The sequence below is a fragment of the Dipodomys spectabilis genome, unplaced genomic scaffold, assembly GCF_019054845.1.
Source record: "Dipodomys spectabilis isolate Male_0828 unplaced genomic scaffold, ASM1905484v1 ptg000480l, whole genome shotgun sequence".
Classification (NCBI taxonomy): domain Eukaryota; kingdom Metazoa; phylum Chordata; class Mammalia; order Rodentia; family Heteromyidae; genus Dipodomys; species Dipodomys spectabilis.
The window spans coordinates 1,356,364-1,375,357 of NW_024871157.1; the positions used below are offsets into that span (position 1 = coordinate 1,356,364).

The window sequence follows — 18,994 nt, forward strand, 5'->3', positions numbered from 1 at the left end:
GAAAAAGGCAGAAGTGATGCTGTGGCTCAAGTGGTAGAGTGCTTGCTTTGAGCTGAAGAGCTGAGGGACAGCGCCCAGGCCCAGAGTTCAGGCCCCACGACTGGCAAAACAAAACACAATTTTTTGGGGGTGATGTGGTATTAGCACCTGGTGACTTTAAATGTTATTTTTATTTATTTTTTCTAGTCCTGGGGCTTGAACTCAGAGCCTGGGCACTGACTGTGTTGGAGCTGCTTTTGCTCAAGGCTAGCACTCTACCACTTGAGCCTCAGTGCCACTTCTGGCTTTTTCTGTGTTTGTGGTACTGAGGAATCAAACCCAGGGCTTCATGCATGCTAAGCAAGAATGCCACCACTAAGCCACATTCCCAGCCTGTTACTCCCTATTTCTTAACCTAATAAGTTTCAAAAATTAGCTAATCTATACACACGGATTACAGAAATCTGAGTGCCAATTAGAAGCAAAATTTGATCTGTGAGTAATGTTGTTTTAGATCAGTTTTTATTGTTCAAAAAGATTTATGTGGGGGCTGGGAAGGTGGCTCAGTGGTAGAGCGCTTGCCTTGCATGCCTGAGGCCCTGGGTTCAATTCCTCAGCACCACATAAGCAAAAAGAAAAAAGCTGGAAGTGGTACTGTGGCTCAAGTGGTAGAGTGCTAGCCTTGAGCTGAAGAGCTGAGGGACAGCGCCCAGGCCCAGAGTTCAGGCCCCACGACCGGACCCCCCCCAAAAAAAACAACAACAAAAAGATTTATGTGGCTGGGTGCTGGTGGCTCACACCTGTAATCCTAGCTACTCTGGAGGCTGAAATCTTGAGTATTGTAATTCAAAGCCAGCTGGGCAGAAAACTCCCCATGAGACTCTTTTCTCCAATTAACCAATCAAAAATAGGAAGTGGTGCTCTGGCTCAAAAGTGGTAGATTGCTAGCCTTTAGCACAAAGAGGTTTAAGGACAGCACCCAGACCTGAGTTCAAGTCCCACAATTGACAATAAATAAATGAAAATAAAAATTCCGTGTTTTTAGTATATATCTTTATGTAAGAAGAATGAAGCTAACTTTTTTAAGTGGTACTAGGGATTTGAATTTAGGGCCTGACACTTGCTAAGCATTTATTCTGATACTTGAGCCATGCCAACCTTTTTTATTTTTGTTTTAGTTATTTATATATTGTGATAAAATGTTCCTACATGCTACCCTCCTAATTTGGAGGATAAGCTGACACTTCAAGAAGTATAACCACACACACTTTTGGGAAAAACCTAAGAGGAAAGGTTTTGTAAGGGGTTTCTTTGAAGTAAGTATCTTGCCCCTTTGCCTTTGATATTTAAACCAAATCTGAGCTAAATCACAGCTTGGGATATTAATCTGGTTTAAAAGTTTTGCCTATTTCAGGTCTTGCTTTGCCTCCTAAATTGGTAGGTAATGCAGGAAACAAAACAGACTTCCTCTACTGTTGATGTTTAGCACCACAGCTTCCTGTTTTGAGAGGCAGAAGGAAGAGAGCAGAGATTGCCCAGTTCAATAAGTCATGGTAGAGCCCTGCTTCTTGGAACTGGTCTTCTCCCTGGCTCTCCTATTTGAGATAGTGCTATTTTTAACCTTTCAGAGGTGAGGTAAGCGCTAAAGATAAGCATTTTACAAATAGTTCTTGGCTTTATGACATTAAGCAGAGATATAAAACATCTTGATTATGTATATGTTGCAGTATTATTATTTGGAAAGCAAGATTATAAAGCACTGTGACTGCCTTTATAAAAATAAGATTCTTATACAGTCACCTAAGATTTTTTTCATCTGTGTTGATTTGTTCATTTTGTTATAATGATGTAGCTGTTCTTTTATGGAACACTTAGAGCCATGAGTGATGAGCATTGAGAAATTGAGCTGGTCATTACCAACTCATGTTACCAATAAAATGCCAGTTATTGTGGCTCACTGTTCTAATTTCAGCTTACTAAAGAGGCAGAAATTAGGAGAGTTTGGTTTGAGGCCAGACTATGCAAAACATTATCAAAACCCCATCTCAATCAAGAAGCTGGCCATGGTGATGTACATTTGTGATTCCAGCTATACAGAAGATTATAGATAGGAGGATCAAGATTGCTCTAGACAAAATTATTGAGCCCCTACCAGAAAAATAGCTAAAGCAAAAAAGGACTGGGGTGTGACTCAAGTGGTAGAGCTAATACTTAGCAGATATGCCTCTCAGTTCAAAACCCCAGTATTGTCAATAGATAAATAAATAAATAAAAATTTAAAAGGTGTGTGTGTATGGGCATATGAGCCCCTTCCAGATTTCAGTGAACTGAGTACCGAGGATTATAGACATGAGCCACCTACACCTAGTTGGGTTTTAATTTTATTTCATTTTTGAAAAAAATTTATTATTTATTTTTTTGATCGGTCATGGGGCTTGAACTCTGGGCCTGGGCGCCTTCCCTCAGCTCTTCAGCTCAAGGCGAGTGTTCTACCATTTGAGCCACAGCGCCACTTTCAGCTTTTTCTGTGTATGTGGTGCTGAGGAATTAAACCCAGGGCTTCATGCATGGGAAGCAAGCACACTACCACTACGCCACCTTCCCAGCCCCGAATTTAAATTTAAATAGTACATACATATAGCTAGTGGTTGCCATGTTTGAAAGAGCAAATGTAGAATACTGGCTTACAGTTTCTTCCCAGAAGGTTTATAGTCTATGTGTGGACTACCACACATAGTGTTCTGGGTGCTATGAGAAATGTAGAGTCGTATATGGGTAATGGAAGGATGAACAGATTTGCACTCATGAGGAACTAGTAGGTTTTGTTGGGAAGGTGAATGCCTGTGCATGCCCTGGAGTAAGGTGTGGACAGGTGAAGCTAACTAGCATGAGAACGACATCAGGGTGAAGGGTGCTCCTGGAACAAGCATGCAGTGGGGAGGTCTCCTGCCAGGCAGTCATGTGCATGATTCATGTGCATGTAACTGAGAAACTGAACCCCTCACATCACTTCTGGATCAATAATTTAACAGTGGTTCTCAAATGCTAACATCAGAATCAGCTGCAGGGCCTGTTAGATAGAATCTGTAGCTGACCTAGCCATGGTTTGTTCAATAGATAGGAGGTTTTCATTTGTCTTAAGTTGCTGGTGATGCTGATGCTGCACATTGTGAGCACTAGTGCATCTGCTGAGGGTCTATAGAAACATCTGACTTGTGTATATAAGTCCCCTGTTACTGCACGCTGGCATTCTTATGACTGTGTCACACACCTGGTTTTCTCATAGGTTGCAACCTCAGGCTTTCTATACTCAGCATCTAGTGCAGTGCTGGATCATTAATATAATGAAAGCAGTATATACTGAACTTTTTTTAATTTTTATTTTTTTTTGGGGGGGCCTGTCGTGGGGCCTGAACTCTGGGCCTGGGCGCTGTCCCTCAGCTCTTCAGCTCAAGGCTAGCGCTCTACCACTTGAGCCACAGCACCACTTCCGGCTTTTTTCTTTTTGCTTATGTGGTGCTGAGGAATCGAACCCAGGGCCTTGAGCATGCAAGGCAAGCGCTCTACCACTGAGCCACCTTCCCAGCCCTATACTGAACTTTTTACTTGACATTTAAGTCTCTAAATAATCTCAACTAAAGGCACATGATTCTTGACTTCCTTCTGAGCCTTTGTGACCCCAAAAGTGAAGCAAAAATGAATATAGGAATAGTGGGGAAAGCATTCATGTCTATTGATATTTGTGAATTAGAAATTAAAACTCCTGTTAAAAATATTAATACGCTGCACACTGGTGGCTCACAGCTGTAATCCTAGGTACTCAGGAAGCTGAAATCTGAGGATTGCGGTTCAAAGCCAGCCCAGACAGGAAAGTCTGTGACACTCATCTCCAATAAAGCACCAGAAAACTGGAAGTGGCACTGTGGCTCAAGTGGTAGAGCACTAGCCTTGAGCTGAAGAGCTGAAGGAAAGTGCCCAGGCCCAGAGTTCAAGCCCCACGACCGACAGAAAAAAAAATTAATGCATTGGAAATAATAAAATCATCTTACATAGATTTTTTTTTGTCTTTTCTTTTTTGGTGGTGGGAATTGAACCCAGGATGTTGCACTTGCTAGGCAAGCACTTTGCCACTGAGCTACATCCTAAACCTTACATAAACTTTTAATGAATAATTTTTCTAAGAAACCTTATTGACAAGTCAGCATTTTTTTTTGGGTGGTGGTGCTGGGTTTGGCTGTAGGGCTTTATATTTGCTAGGAAGTCACTTCAGTCATACCTTTCGTCCTTTTTTTTTTTTAAGCACTGTTTATTTTTGGATAGAGTCTTGATTTTTGCCAAGGCATGTTCCTGGGCCATAATTCACCTATTTTATACTTCCCATCATGTCTGGGAAAACAGGAGCATGCTACTATATCCTAGTTCCTTCCATTGAGATATAGAGTCTTACAGACTTTGTTGCCGATGCTGGCATAGAACCAAGATCCTAGCTAGGATCTTGTAGCTAGGATTACATGTCACCAGTGCTGGCATTTCTTTTTGTTTTGCAAATCTGTTTAATGGCTGACTTATGACAATTTGATTTTTGTCTGGTTGTTTGGATTGAAATTTATGAAGAAATGGGTCTCACAGATATAGGAAAGCAAAGAGTATTTTAAGATTTTCAGATAGTCATGAGTTTCTTCTCTCTCTCTTTTTTTTTTTTGTCGGTCGTGGGGCCTGAACTCTGGGTCTGGGCACTGTCCCTCAGCTCTTCAGTTCAAGGTGAGAGCTCTACCACTTGAGCCACAGTGCCACTTCGTTTTCTGAGTGGTTTATTGGAGATAAACCACTTTGAACCATGATCCTCAGATCTCAGCCTCCTGAATAGCTAGGATTACAGGTGTGAGCCACCAGTGTCCAGCTAGTTTCTTCTCTTATTCAAAAAACTTGATAGATTGAAAATTTCTTTTCTTTTCTTTTGTCTTTTCTCTCCCTCCCTCCTCCCTCTGCCCTCTTCCCTTCTCTTCTTCCTCCCCCCTCCTCCTCCCCCTCCCTCCCCCCCTCCCTCTTTTCTTCCCCCCTCCCCCTCCTCCTTCCCCCTTTCCCCCTCCCTCCTCTTCTTCCTCCTTCTTCTCCTCCTCTACTGGTCCTAGCTGGGCGCCTGTGGCTCACGTCTGTAATCCTAGCTATTCAGGAGGCTGAGATCTGAGGATCAGCGTTCAAAGCCAGCCCAGGTAGAAAAGTCTGTGAGACTCTTATCTTCAGAAAATCACCAGAAAACTGGAAGTGTCACTGTGGCTTAAGTGGTAGAACACTAGCCTTGAGCTGAAGAGCTGAGGAACAGCGCCCAGGCCCAGAGTTCAAGCCCCATGACCAACCAAAAAAAAAAAAAAAAGTGCTGGTCCTGGGGCTTTTACTCAGGGACAGTTCTCTGAGCTTTGTGCTCAGGGCTAACACTTTACCACTTAAGTCACAGCTCCACTTGTGTCTTTTCAGTGGTTAATTGGAGATAAAGGGTTTCTGCCCAGGCTGGTTTCAAACCCTGATTCTTAGATCTTAACCTCCTAAGAAGCTATGGTTACAGGCATGAGCTACCAGTGGCCAGCTGTGTGTGTGTATATATATATTTATTTACATATATATAGATATAGATATATATTCATGAACAACATGACTTTTAGATCTAGCTTCTACAAAGAAGTGAAAATGTGACATTTGACTTTCAACATGATGGTCTCCAACTCCATTTTCTTACAAATGAAATGATTTTATCTTTCTTTATGACTGTATAGTATTTCATGATATATATGTACCACATTTTTTGCGCACCGGTCCTTTCACTTTGAGATTCTTCTCCTTGGCGCCTCGGATCAGGTCAGCACATACTACGGGGGGGGGGGGGGGGGGGGGGGGGAGGGGAGCAGAGGCATCCATTAGTTCGCTCACAATCACTCCCCGCAGGTTTAGGCCGCCGCCGGCCGGCTCAGAATAGCGTATAGAACCATCACCGTAGATCAGTACGGTAGGCGTCTCCTCATCGCCAATGTACCACATTTTTTGTGTACTAATCTGTTGGACATTGGCTGATTCTGCAGTTTGGGTATTGTAAACAATACTTCAATAAACGTGGTTGTGCAGATATTCTTCTTTCCTATATTGATTTACACTCTGTGGGTATCTGCCCAGTAGTGGTATGGCAGGGACAGAAGGTAGGTCTATTTTTAGTTTTTGAGGAACTTCCACACTGATCTTTTTTTTTTTTTTGGTTAGTCATGAGGCTTGAACTCTGGGCTTGGGCACTGTCCCTGCGCTCTTCAGCTCAAGGCAAGCGCTCTACTGCTTGAGCCACAATACCACTTCCAGTTTTCTAAGGGTTTATTGGAGATAAGAGTCTCAGAGACTTTCCTGATGGGCTGGCTTTGAACCACGATCCTCAGATCTCAGCTTCTTGAGTAGCTAGGATTACAGGCTTGAGCCACCGGCACCCAGCTTCCACACTGATCTTGAACTTCCACACTGATAGTGTTTGAACCTAGTGACTGGAATAATATGGAATCTTAAAATAGTTTTGATTTGCATCTCCTGTGTATGGTAAAGGATAATAAAGATTTCTTCATGTATCTCTTAGTCATTTGTATTTCTTTTTAGAATTGTTTAATTCACTTGCTCATTTATTAATTGGGTTATTCTCGTTAAGTTTTTAAGGTCTATGTATATTCTGGATATTAATCCTTTATCTATTAAATAGCTGTAAAGATTTTTTTCCTACCTGGTTCTGATATTCTTTTTTTCTTTTGCTGTTCAGGAACCCTTTAATTTGGTGTAGTCCCATTGGTCAGTTCTTGCTATCATCTGAATAACCTAGAGTCTTATTCAGAAAATATTTATCTGTGCCTGTAACTTCCAGGGTTTTTCCTACACTTTTTCTAGGTGTAAAGTTTCAGGTTTTACTTTGAGCTCTTTGATCTGTATGGAGTTGATTTTTGTACAAGGTGAGAGATAGGAATCCAGTTTCAGTCTCCTGTAAATGGAAAACCAGTTTTTCCAGCACCATTTGTTGAAGAGGCTGTCTTTTCTCTAAGTTTTTGCCCCATTGTTAGATTCTAGTTGATATAGTCTCTTGCTATGTTGCTTTTGCTGGTCTCAAAATCCAAGACTGAGTGTTTTCTTTCTTCTATACATCTAAAATCATTTCATATATTTCTTTTTGCAGATTTCATCCAGCAACTAACTTCACCATAGAAACACCCACAGTTGTATTGATGGTTGGGGAAAAATAGTGGCAACACAAAAGAAAAACAGCTTTGACCCACAGAGAAAATGAGTATGCTAAAACCAAGTGGGCTTAAGGCCCCCACCAAGATCCTTAAGCCTGGAAGTACAGCCTTGAAGACACCTGTTGCTGGTAATGCTTTTTTTTTTTTTCTTTAATACCTCATATATGAAGACTTCAACTCAAAATTTTTATTTGAAAAAAGACAATTACATAATAATTTGTATACTTAAAAATATTGGAACAAAGTTTTGATGAATTTTATAGAATGACAGAATTTGCCAGACCCTGGTGACTCACGCCTGTAATCCTAGCTGCTTGGGAGACTGAGACCTGAGGATAGTGGTTCAAAGCCAGCAGCAAAGTCCATGAGACTCTTATCTCTAGTTAACTATCAGAAAACTGGAAGTTGTGCTGTAGCTCAAAGTGGTAAAGCATAGCCTTCAACAAAAGAGCTCAGGGATAGCACTAAGGCCCTAGGTTCAAGCTCCATATCTCTCAAACAAAAAAAAGGAAAAAGATTTATTTTTTGTGACATAGCCCAGATTGGTCTTGAATATGAAATCCTCTTGCCTCAGCCTATCCATTAGAGAGGCTGGGATTACAGGCATGTACTACCATACCTGGCTATCTGGAAGTCTTAATCAATGAATAGTCATCTTTTTGTAGGTTATCACTTTAAAAAAATTTGCTTGAGCTGGGCGCCGGTGGCCTGTAATCCTAGCTACTCAGGAGGCTGAGATCTGAGGATTGTGGTTCAAAGCTAGCCCAGGCAGGAAAGCCCGTGAGACTCTTATCTCCAATAAACCACTAGAAAACCAGAAGTGTCACTGTGACTCAAGCGGTAGAGCGCTTGCCTTGAGCTAAAGAGCTGAGGGACAGCGCCCAAGCCCAGAGTTCAAGCCCCATGACCCAAAAAAAAAAAAAAAATTTGTTAATTTAGTCATAAAATAGCTTTCAAGTTTAGTCACTTGAGTCTTTGATCCCTACAACATGAACTTTTTTTTTTTCTCATTCTCTCTTATGTATCCTCTTAAACTCCTCAGGTACTTTCTTCTTAGGGTTTAGAGAAAACAAACACTAGTCTGTTTTTTTGTTTTTTATTTTATTTTTTGTTTTTGGTGCTGGTGGGGCTTGAACTAAGGGCCTGGGTGTTGTCTCTGAGCTGTTTTTGCTCAAGGCTATCACTCTACCACTTTGAACCACAGTGCCACTTCTGGTATTCTGGTGGTTAATTAGAGATAAGAGTCTCAGGGACTTTCTTGCCTGGGCTGGCTTTGAACTCTGATCCTCAGATCTCAGCCTCCTGAGATTATAGGTTTGAGCCATCAGCGCCACTAGTCTGCTTTAAAAAATGTTGTTACTAATTGTCTTGTGGTGGCCACTGACATCAGAGGAGCAGACAGATTGGCTGTAGGCCAGTTCAACACATTCTCAACATTTTACATGTGTTAACTCAGTCTGTTCAGCCTACTATACAAAATACCTTAGGCTCAGAATACATAAACAACAGCTTCTGCAACTTTGTGTGGGTCACTAATACAAGTCCAGGAGGCCTTAGGCTTTCCCTGATGACTTTTTCCAAGACAGCTCTTCCTGTACAGCATCACTTCCTGCCTACCTGGTGTGTTGCTTTCCTGTCTATTTTCCAACTCCTTGATTCCAGTCTCTATTAGGGCACAGGCTGTGCTGTCTCACTTTGTTTTTATGAGAACTATTTGTAGACAGGAATTCATTGAAAATGTATAGCATCAATAAATACAGTATTTCATTTAATCCTCATTTTAAAAGCCCTTGAGAGATGTTACTGTCCCCTTATAGATGAAGAAATTAAACTCAGAGAGGTTGTGTTACATCCTGAGATAATGATATGCCTTTTGAATGGTAGGATGGTTAAGAATGTATGCTTCGGGCTGGGAAGTTGGCTCAGTGGTAGAGTGCTTGCTTTGCATGCATGAGGCCTTGGGTTCCATTCCTTAGCACCACATATGCAGAAAAAAGCCGGAAGTAGCGCTGTGGCTCAAGTGGTAGTGTGCTAGCCATGACCTGAACAGCTGAGGGAAAGCGCCTAGGCCCAGAGTTCAGCCCCCATGACTGACCAAAAAAAAATGTATGCTTCATCAATTAACACTAAATATTTACTAAATTCCTGTTGGATGACTATATGATTGAGTTTCCAGTCTAGATATTTAAACAAATTGTAACTACTGTCTTTCTGTTAGGGTAGAGAGAGTGTACAAAGTTGTGTTACTTTACATAGACATTTGGCCACGTACTATACTTTTTTCTTTACTGTGATTTCTTTTTTTTTTTTTGGGGTCCGGTTGTGGGGCCTGAACTCTGGGCCTGGGTGCTGTCCCTCAGCTCTTCAGCTCAAGGCTAGCACTCTACCACTTGAGCCACAGTGCCACTTCCGGCTTTTTTTCTTTTTGCTTATGTGGTGCTGAGGAATCGAACCCAGGGCCTCATGCATGCAAGGCAAGCGCTCTACCACTGAGCCACCTTCCCAGCCCTTTACTGTGATTTCTATCCCTATCATTATTAATGCAGTATTGTGTACTAATGACAGCTGGGGCCACAGCACTGGCTCCTTTCAAATCTGATCACTAACTTGGTCCATTAATCGTCTGGGTATTTTTTTTTTTTTTTTTTTTGGAGGCACTACCAGGGATTGAACTCTCAGGGTCTAGTGCTTGCTTAGCTTTGCTTCCTTGGCTGGCACTTAAGCCATGCTTCCAGCCCTACTGTTTGCTGGTTAATTAGAGACGGAGTCTGGCAGACTTTTTTGCTTATGCTGACTTCAAACTACAGTCCTCTAGATCTCAGCCTTCTGAGTAATTAGCCACTAGTGCTTGTCCCTGGTCCAAGTATTGTCAGCTTTAACTGACTGCCCAAATCTTGGAATACAGCCTATTTCAGTGGATCTAATGTGCAGGTTAGAAGTGGAATCTGACCTAAAGATAAAGATCATTGATGGTTTTTGTCATTGTTATTTTTTGTTTGTTTTATTTTGATGGTACTGGACTTGAGCTCAGGGCTTAGGCACTGACCCTATACTTCTTCTGCGCTAGGCTAGTGCTATGCCACTTGAGCCACAGTACCACTTCCAGTCTTTTCTGAATAGTTTTTTGGAGATGAGAGTCTCATGGACTTTCATGCTCAGGTTGGCTTCTAAGCACGATTTTCAGATCTCAGCCTCCTGAGTAGCTAGGATTACAGATGTGAACTACTAGCATCCAGCAAGGTCATTGAGTTTTTACTCCCTAGTTCACTGAGTTTTGACATCATTGAAAATGGTAGTGAAAGTACGCTATCTGCTCTATAACCTGGCTTACAAAGAAGCCAAAACTACTCTGTCTACTCCAGTTGCCATTGCTTTTTCTATTTTACTTTAAGTTAGAGGATGGCTGCTTGAATATGAAATTGACTCTTCTGTACTTTCTGTTTTCAGCTTCAGCTCCAGTAGAAAAAACAATATCCAGTGAAAAAGCTTCAAGCACTCCATCTCCTGAGACTCAAGAGGAATTTGTGGATGACTTTCGAGTAGGAGAACGTGTTTGGGTGAATGGGAATAAGCCTGGGTTTATCCAGTTTCTTGGAGAAACCCAGTTTGCACCAGGCCAGTGGGCTGGAATTGTTTTAGATGAACCCATAGGCAAGAACGATGGTTCTGTAGCAGGAGTTCGGTATTTTCAGTGTGAACCTTTAAAGGGCATATTTACTCGGCCTTCAAAGTTAACAAGAAAAGTACAAGCGGAAGATGAAGCCAATGGCTTGCAGATGGCTCATGCATCCAGAACTGCTTCTCCTTTGTCCACTTCTGCAGCTAGCATGGTGTCCACTTCCCAGGCCACCCCCTCAAATATTCCCCATAAATCATCCCAGCCAACAGCAAAGGAAACAGCCACACCTCAGATCAGCAACCTTACAAAAACTGCCAGTGAATCAATCTCCAACCTTTCAGAGGCTGGCTCAATAAAGAAAGGAGAACGGGAGCTCAAAATTGGAGACAGAGTATTGGTGAGTTATGCACTTATCTTATCAGAGCTACTTTGTTTTTTCCCTCTCAACCTGAGTTTTTTTTCCCCAATAGAAATCTTTGATTTAGAAACAGGAAACACTTTGAATCAAGGACTTCACCATAAAGCCCAGACTGGCTTAGAACTACCTCAGCCTACTAAAAGTTTGGAATTATTGGTGTGTGCCATCATGCCCAGCTTCCCTTCCTCCTAAAAGTTATTGATCACCAAAATTCTTTTTTTTTTTTTTTTTTTTTGTCGGTCGTGGGGCTTGAACTCTGGGCCTGGGCGCTGTCCCTCAGCTTTTCAGCTCAAGGCAAGCGCTCTACCACTTGAGCCACAGGACCACTTCCGGTTTTCTGAGTGGTTTATTGGAGATAAGAGTCTCAGAGTTTCCTGCCCAGGGTGGCTTTGAATTGAGATTTTCCGATCTCAGCCTCCAGAGTAGGTAGGATTACAGGCATGAGCCACTGGTTTATCAGTTTATTATTATATGATAATTTCCCCAGTGTCATCATCCACAGTGCTCTTAGGGTTCCTGCTATATTGGTTCAGGCTTCCTGGATTATTTACCTGAAATTATTTACCACAGCCTGTTAATACCTCTTGGAGAAAGCAGTTGTCTTGATAGTAACGTGACTCACCCTCAAAGAATTCAGTAGATTATTTGAAGAGATTACATCATGTTTAATTTGCTATGTTCTGTACATATGATTTTGGTTAAAACAGGGCTGGGTACCAGTGGGTCATGCCTGTAATATTGTATACTCAGAGTCTAAGATCTGAGGATCATGGCTCAAAACCAGCTCAGGCAGGAAAGTCCACCAGACTCTTATCTCCAGTTAATCACAGAAAAAGTCAGAAGTGACATTGTGGCTCCTGTGGTAGAGCACTAGCCTTAAGCAAAAAGAAGCTGAAGGACATCACCTAAGCCCAGAGTTATAGCCATAGGACTGGCAAAAAGAAAAACATGAGGAAAATTAACTTGTAATACTATGAATGTAACACAATCTCATTAATCCATACAGTGGGCTGAGATATAATTATAAAACCAAGAAAGGGTTTTTCCTGTGGGTTTTTTTTTAATGCTTTATCATTTGCCTTAGTTTTTTCTTTTTAATTATTTTTATTTTTATTTTTTTGGGTCCGGTCATGGGGCCTGAACTCTAGGCCTGGGCACTATCCCTTAGCTCTTCAGCTCAAGGCTAGCGCTCTACCACTTGAGCCATAGCACCACTTCCGGCTTTTTTCTTTTTGCTTATGTGGTGCTGAGGAATGGAACCCAGGGTCTCAGGCATGCAAGGCAAGCACTCTACCACTGAGCCACCTTCCCAGCCCTTTCCTGTGTTTTTTTATAGACCAAAAGTTAGTTATGGAACACTACCTTTTGTATAAAAGTCAAAAATTGGAATCCTGTCAGGAGGCTGATAAAACTGAGTGTCTTGGTTCAAAGCCAACCTGGACAGAAATATCCTGGAGACTCTTTTTTTTGCTGGTCATGGGGCTTAAACTCAGGGCCTGGGCACTGTCCCTCAGCTTCTTTTTGCTCAAAGCTAGCACTCTACCACTTGAGCCACAGCACCACTTCCAGCTTTTTCTGTGTATGTGGTACTGAGGAACTGAACCCAGGGCTTCATGCATGCTAGGCAAGCACTCTACCACTAAGCCACATTCCCAGCCCCCATCCTGGAGACTCTTATCTCTAATCACACACAAAAAAGCTGGAAGTGGGGCTGGGAAAGTGGCTCAGTGGTAGAGTGCTTGCCTCGCAAGCATGATGCCCTGGGTTCCATTCCTCAGCACCACATAAACAGAAAAAGCCGGAAGTGGCACTGTGGCTCAAGTGGTAGAGCGTTGGCCTTGAGCTGAAGAGCTGAAGGACAGGTGCCCAGGCCCAGAGTTCAGGCCCCATGACCATCCCTTCCCCCCCCCCCCCAAAAAAAATGCTGGAAGTGGGGCTGTGGCTCAAGTAGTAGAGTGTTAGCCTTGAGCAAAAGAAGCTCAGGGACAATATCAAGCCCTGAGTTCCAGACTTGGGACTTGAGACCAACACAAAAAACAAACAGATGAAGCCAGATGCCCGATGGCTCATGCCTGTAGTCCTTGCTACTCAGGAGGCTGAGATCTGAGGATCGTGGTTGAAAGCCAGCCTGGGCAGAAAAGGGAAAGTCTGTGAGACTCCAATAAACCACCAGAAAACTGGAAGTGGCACTGTAGCTCAAGTGTTAGAGCACTGGTCTTATGCTGAAGAGCAGAGGGACAGTGCCTGGGTCCAGAGTTTAAGCCCCATGACCAAACAAACAAACAGATGAAGCTATAGAATTATGTTTATGTTCATTTCTTCAGTTTTACCTTCTCTTCTAGGTTGGTGGCACTAAGGCTGGTGTAGTCCGATTCCTTGGGGAGACTGACTTTGCCAAGGGGGAATGGTGTGGTGTGGAATTAGATGAACCTCTTGGGAAGAATGATGGTGCAGTTGCTGGAACAAGGTAGGATTGGAATTGTATGACATCATGTGTCCCTCTTGGACATGGTAGTGCTGAAATAGATGCCCCCACAACTGTATAATAGAAATGAATGAGTGTTTGTAGAGCTGCACTTCTTTTTTTTTTGGCCAATTGTAGAGCTTTAAACTCAGGGCCTGAGCTCTGTCCCTGAGCCTCTGTGTGCTCAAGGCTAGCCTTCTACCACTTGAGCCATGTGCTACTTCAACCTTTTCTGAGTAGTTTATTGGAGATAAGAATCTCATGGGCTTGGGGCTGGGAAGGTGGCTCAGTGGTAGAGCACTTGCCTTGCATGCCTGAGGCCCTGGGTTCGATTCCTCAGCACCACATAAGCAAAAAGAAAAAAAGCTGTAAGTGGCGCTGTGGCTCAAGTGATAGAGTGCTAGCCTTGAGCTGAAGAGCTGAGGGACAGCGCCCAGGCCCAGAGTTCAAGCCCCACGACCAGACCCAAAAAAAAAAAATCTCATGGGCTTTCTTGCCCTGGCTTGCTTGGAACTTTGATCCTCAGATCTCAGTCTCTTGAGATCTGGATTACAGTTGTGAGCCACGGGCACCCGGCTGAACTTTTTTTTAATTTACTTTTATCAAATGGTAGAAATATTTGTGCCCTGGGCATAGAACTTCAACTAAATATGAGCATGTTGTTATTAGTGCCCTAAAACATCCTTAAACATATTTGTCAATTCACATACATGTGAATGCCGCATTGTAATATATAATAACCCCAGCTTGGAGTTAGAATTTCCAGAAAACCAGTCAACATGTTATAAGGTGGAAGAGTCCTTGGTTATAGTTGTTAGCTTTTTGAAGTTAAATTTTGTTTGCTACTGTTCTCATTGTTCTTGAAAGGTATTTTCAGTGTCAACCCAAATATGGCTTGTTTGCTCCTGTCCACAAAGTGACCAAGATTGGCTTCCCTTCTACAACACCAGCCAAAGCCAAGGCCGCCGCCGTGAGGCGTGTGATGGCCACTACGCCTGCAGGCTTGAAGCGCAGCCCATCTGCCTCCTCCCTCAGCTCCATGAGCTCTGTGGCCTCCTCTGTGAGCAGCAAGCCTAGCCGGACAGGACTAGTAAGCCTCCCTTCTTCCTTCCTTTGCTCTCTGCATTCCAGGCATGCACAGCATCCTTAGTTCTGCTTTGCTTATTCTTGTCTTCATTGTGGTCCATAACTAGATATGAAGTTCTGTGGAAGTCTTGAAAAATGTAATTCGGACAGACATCAAGAAGGTTTTTGAAATAGTTTTTAGTAGCACTTTGTAGATTCCTGAAGGTTAAAAATCTACTAGTACTTGGTGAATCTGTAGTAACTTGTTATTCTTTTCTCTAAAATTCTGAGGAAAGTTTCCTCAATATGTACATCTCATTTTGATTTCAAACAGTTTTAGGAACCAGAGTGTTTTGAGAAAAGGTGTGTTCTTAGAAATGTAATGTCATGTTAATACAATCTAATCTCCTGAAAGCAGTTTATGTGTGGAGCGCTCCTGATGGAAGCCAAAGGAAGGTAGACGGGCCTCCACTTCTGGAGCTGGAACGGTGCTGGGAAATGTCATTGGTGTTCAGTTGTCTCTTTTTTCATCATCCCCTTGCCCATGTCCCATCTAGAGTAAAGAAAATAGAATCGTCAGAATTAAAATGGTGCCTCATTCTTTTTGTTAACTTGGTATTTACTAGGGTCAAAGGTAATGACTGCTTTCACCTGACCCCTGCCCTCAACTTTATTTTCTTTTATCTGCTTCACTAAGCAGATACCTCAGAAATGGCAGTACAAAATTCTATTCCAAATGCATTTTGAATCTCTGCTTTATGATGGTGAGCTTCAGACAAGAGTTGGTTGTGGATCTTTGGTAGCAAGGTTCTAGCCCTTGATCTCATTTTGTCTTCTGTACCATGATGATTTAGCAGAGAAAGGCAGCAGTGAAGGCTAGGGGCAGGGAGTGGAGGTTGGTGGGGAGGGGGGAGGGGGAAGAGAGTGGTCCTGCTTCTCTGGAATTTCTTTCTTTTTTTGGTAGTACTGTAATTTGAACTCAGGGTCTTTTGCTTGCCAGTCAGGCACTCTACCACTTGAGGCATGCCTCCAGCCAGAGTTTTTTCCTTTTAAGTTCAGGAAAAAGAAATACTGCTTGAACTATTTCAGTTTACATCCCATAAAAAAGACTACATCCTCGTTAGAAAAAATATCAGTGGACTTTTCTGAGGAAGTCATAATAAGCGAGTGGAAGGAAGTGAAGAACAAGCTCCAGCATGTGGACAAAGCCTTGTTCAGAAAGGCTCAGCAAATTCCAATGTGGACGTTGTCTACTCTGCTATTCTAAGAACAATTGGGAAATACGATATTGTCCTGCTCCCACCCGTCTTTCTTCTTACATGCAAACCAGTTCTAGTTTCTCTTATCTCATTTTATTTATTGAAGAAAATTGTTGAAAGAGACGAAAGTGTCTTGTGAGACTACTTGTTTCTGTGTGTCATTATGAAGGGTGGCTATAGTTTCTAAATCAAATATTACTGTGAAAGAGTATGAAGAAGTTATAAAATAATTGAAAGTATGATTTAAATTCTCTTGCTCAGAGATATATTTCTATCCTCGTACAGTGAAATTGAAAGAAAGATTAAAATTTAGTTTAAAAATTCAAATTCAAATTTATTTTTTTAATACCCAGTAACTTACTGGGAGTAAGCACCCATTGGGCACTGGGTACCTTGTTAAACCTTGGAATACTGTTTATCACTGTGACCTTCATTTCCCATGCTTCATTAGCTTTTCACAATACTTGCTTTTTGTCTTAGCTGTAGTCAGAACTCGGCTTTGCAAAGACCTGCTATTGAAAGAAATGGAGTACAGTCTAATGTTGAAATTCTCTTGCCTTGATCTAGTCATCATGGTGTAAACTAAAATTCTTCAGTATCTCTGTTTTCCTTTAAAACACATTTAAAAATTTAAAAGTACTCTCCAATGGCCCTTGGGTAGCTCTGCACAGGATTTGAGATCCTCACATTTAATGTTCAGGAAGATGTTAGGAAGAAAAAGTATAATTTAAACATATAATTAAAGTAGAAAATTGGTCAAATGACTGACAAAAACTAATCCCTTCCCTACAAGTATGTTTATATAATTCAAAAAATTTCCCAAAATGAAGCAGCAAAGAACATCTAAGTTGCCACATTTCTTTTGTAATTTCTTTAAACTTGTAGCTATAGCTTAACATAGAAATGAAAAGGATTATAGTTCAAGAAACATAGAGATTGAAAAGGCAGACTTAAAGACTCTTAAGAGCAGGAAATGTTGTATACAGTTTTCTTAGAAGACAAGTGCCTTGGGCACTGAGACTTTTTCTTCAAAGAGACATCCCACCATCCTCCAGCCTCCACGACATCTTGGGTTTTATTGCATTTTTTTGGCTCTCATAGACGTCCAATTGCTGAATTATTAAATGAAAGATACTCACTACCTTTTCAGTCTACACCCTGTGAAGAGGGCTTAATAGACTGATGAAGAGAACATTCAGGCAACAAATGAAGCTTTGTTTGCAGAAGATGAAGCAAAGTCTATTGATCTAGCCAGTGACTGCCGAGTCAAGGACTTGGATAATGCTTGTCAAGGGAGAAGGCCAGGTCCTTACTTGGAGCGTTCAGAGCCTAGTATACAGAATATAATTTACTTTGTACAGTTACCTGCTAACAGTTAGCATCAGGGATTAGCAGGTGACATAACTGAACACATTCTTTTTTTTTTATTGTGAAAATACTGTACAGAGGGGTTACAATTACACGGGCAAGATAATGAGTACATTTCTTATAAGCATTGTAGCCTCCTCCTTTATTTCCCCTGCCTATCCCTTCCCATCCTCCCTCCCCCTTTTTTTGGGGGGGGGGGGATTCAGTTGTGGGGCCTGAACTCTGGGCCTGGGCGCTTTCCCTCAGCTCTTCAGCTCAAGGTGAGCACTCTACCACTTGAGCCACAGCGCCACTTCTGGCTTGTTTTTTTTTTTTTTTTTTTTTTTTTTTTGCTTTTGCTTATGTGGTGCTGAGGAATCGAACCCAGGGCCTCATGCATGCAAGGTAACCGCTCTACCACCGAGCCACTTTCCCAGCCTCTGAACACATTCTTGGAGTCCTAGGACTCCCTATCCCAGTGGTCTCCCTCCCTTTGACCCTCCTTCTTCTCCTCTGTTCTTTTTTTCTTCCTCATTTCCCCCTACCCTTTATTTCTCTTTCTCCACAAACTTTTTTTTTCTTTTCTTTTCCTTTTTTTTTTTTTGGTTGGTCTGGGGCTTGAACTCTGAGCCGGGGGCTATTCCTCAAGTCTTCAGCTCAAAACTAGTGCTCTACCACTTGAGCCACAATGCCACTTTCAGCTTTTTCTGCTTATGTGGTGCTGAGGAATTGAATCCAGGGCCTCATACATGCAAGGCAAGCACTCTACCACTGAGCCACCTTCCCAGCCCTACACAAACTTCTTTTTTTTTTTTTTTGTCGGTCGTGGGGTCTGAACTCTGGGCCTGTGTGATGTCCCTCAGCTCTTCATCTGAAGGCTAGCACTCTACCACTTGAGCGTCAGCCCCACTTCTGGCTTTTTCTGCTTATATGGTGCTGAGGAATCGAACCCAGGGCCTCATGCATGCCAGGCAAGCACTCTACCACTGAGCCATCTTCCCAGCCCCAACAAACTTCTTCCATTCCTCCAACGTTGTGTATATAATATATATGGTGTGTGTGTATGTATATATATACACACACACACACACACATATACACACACATATATATACACATAGATATACATACACATAATATATATATATATATATATATATATTTTTTTTTTTTTTTTTTTTTTGTCAGTTGTGGGTCTTGAACTCTGGGCCTAGGTGCTATCCTTCAGCTCTTCAGCTCAAGGCTAGCACTCTATACCACTTGAGTCACAGCACCACTTCTGGTTTTCTGGTGGTTAATTGGAGATAAGTGTCTTGTGGACTTTCCTGTCCAGGTTGGCTTTGAACCACGATCCTCAGATCTCAGCCTCCTTAGTAGCTAGGATTACAGGCATGAGCCACCGGTGGCCGGCACATTATATATTCTTTAAGGCATAAGTATATGTGTCTGGGTATATATTCTGACATACACATACACACATATACATGCATGCACACACACATACCACACAAGGCACCACCCTTATATAACTAGCATTTACTCATCATAGCTGATTTATAAATATCTTTGGTGATTGGGATTGAAGTT

General features: G+C 42.1%; 1 protein-coding gene and 1 non-coding gene across 6 annotated transcripts in view; one reads left to right on the forward strand and one right to left on the reverse strand.

The window, feature by feature from the left end:
* Clip1 (CAP-Gly domain containing linker protein 1) overlaps positions 1 to 18,994 on the forward strand; it is a 99,709-nt gene that overhangs the window by 17,373 nt on the left and 63,342 nt on the right. For all 5 annotated transcript variants that reach the window (XM_042668928.1, XM_042668924.1, XM_042668927.1 and 2 more), the window contains exons 3-6: positions 7,172 to 7,363; positions 10,683 to 11,251; positions 13,615 to 13,739; positions 14,604 to 14,826. In XM_042668928.1, the coding sequence (XP_042524862.1) occupies positions 7,279 to 7,363; positions 10,683 to 11,251; positions 13,615 to 13,739; positions 14,604 to 14,826 (1,002 nt within the window). In that variant the 5' untranslated portion in view covers positions 7,172 to 7,278. The remainder of the gene's footprint in view (positions 1 to 7,171; positions 7,364 to 10,682; positions 11,252 to 13,614; positions 13,740 to 14,603; positions 14,827 to 18,994) is intronic.
* LOC122098607 lies at positions 5,935 to 6,001 on the reverse strand. The gene has a single exon (XR_006145752.1). It is a non-coding gene; the product is annotated as a small nucleolar RNA U54 (small nucleolar RNA).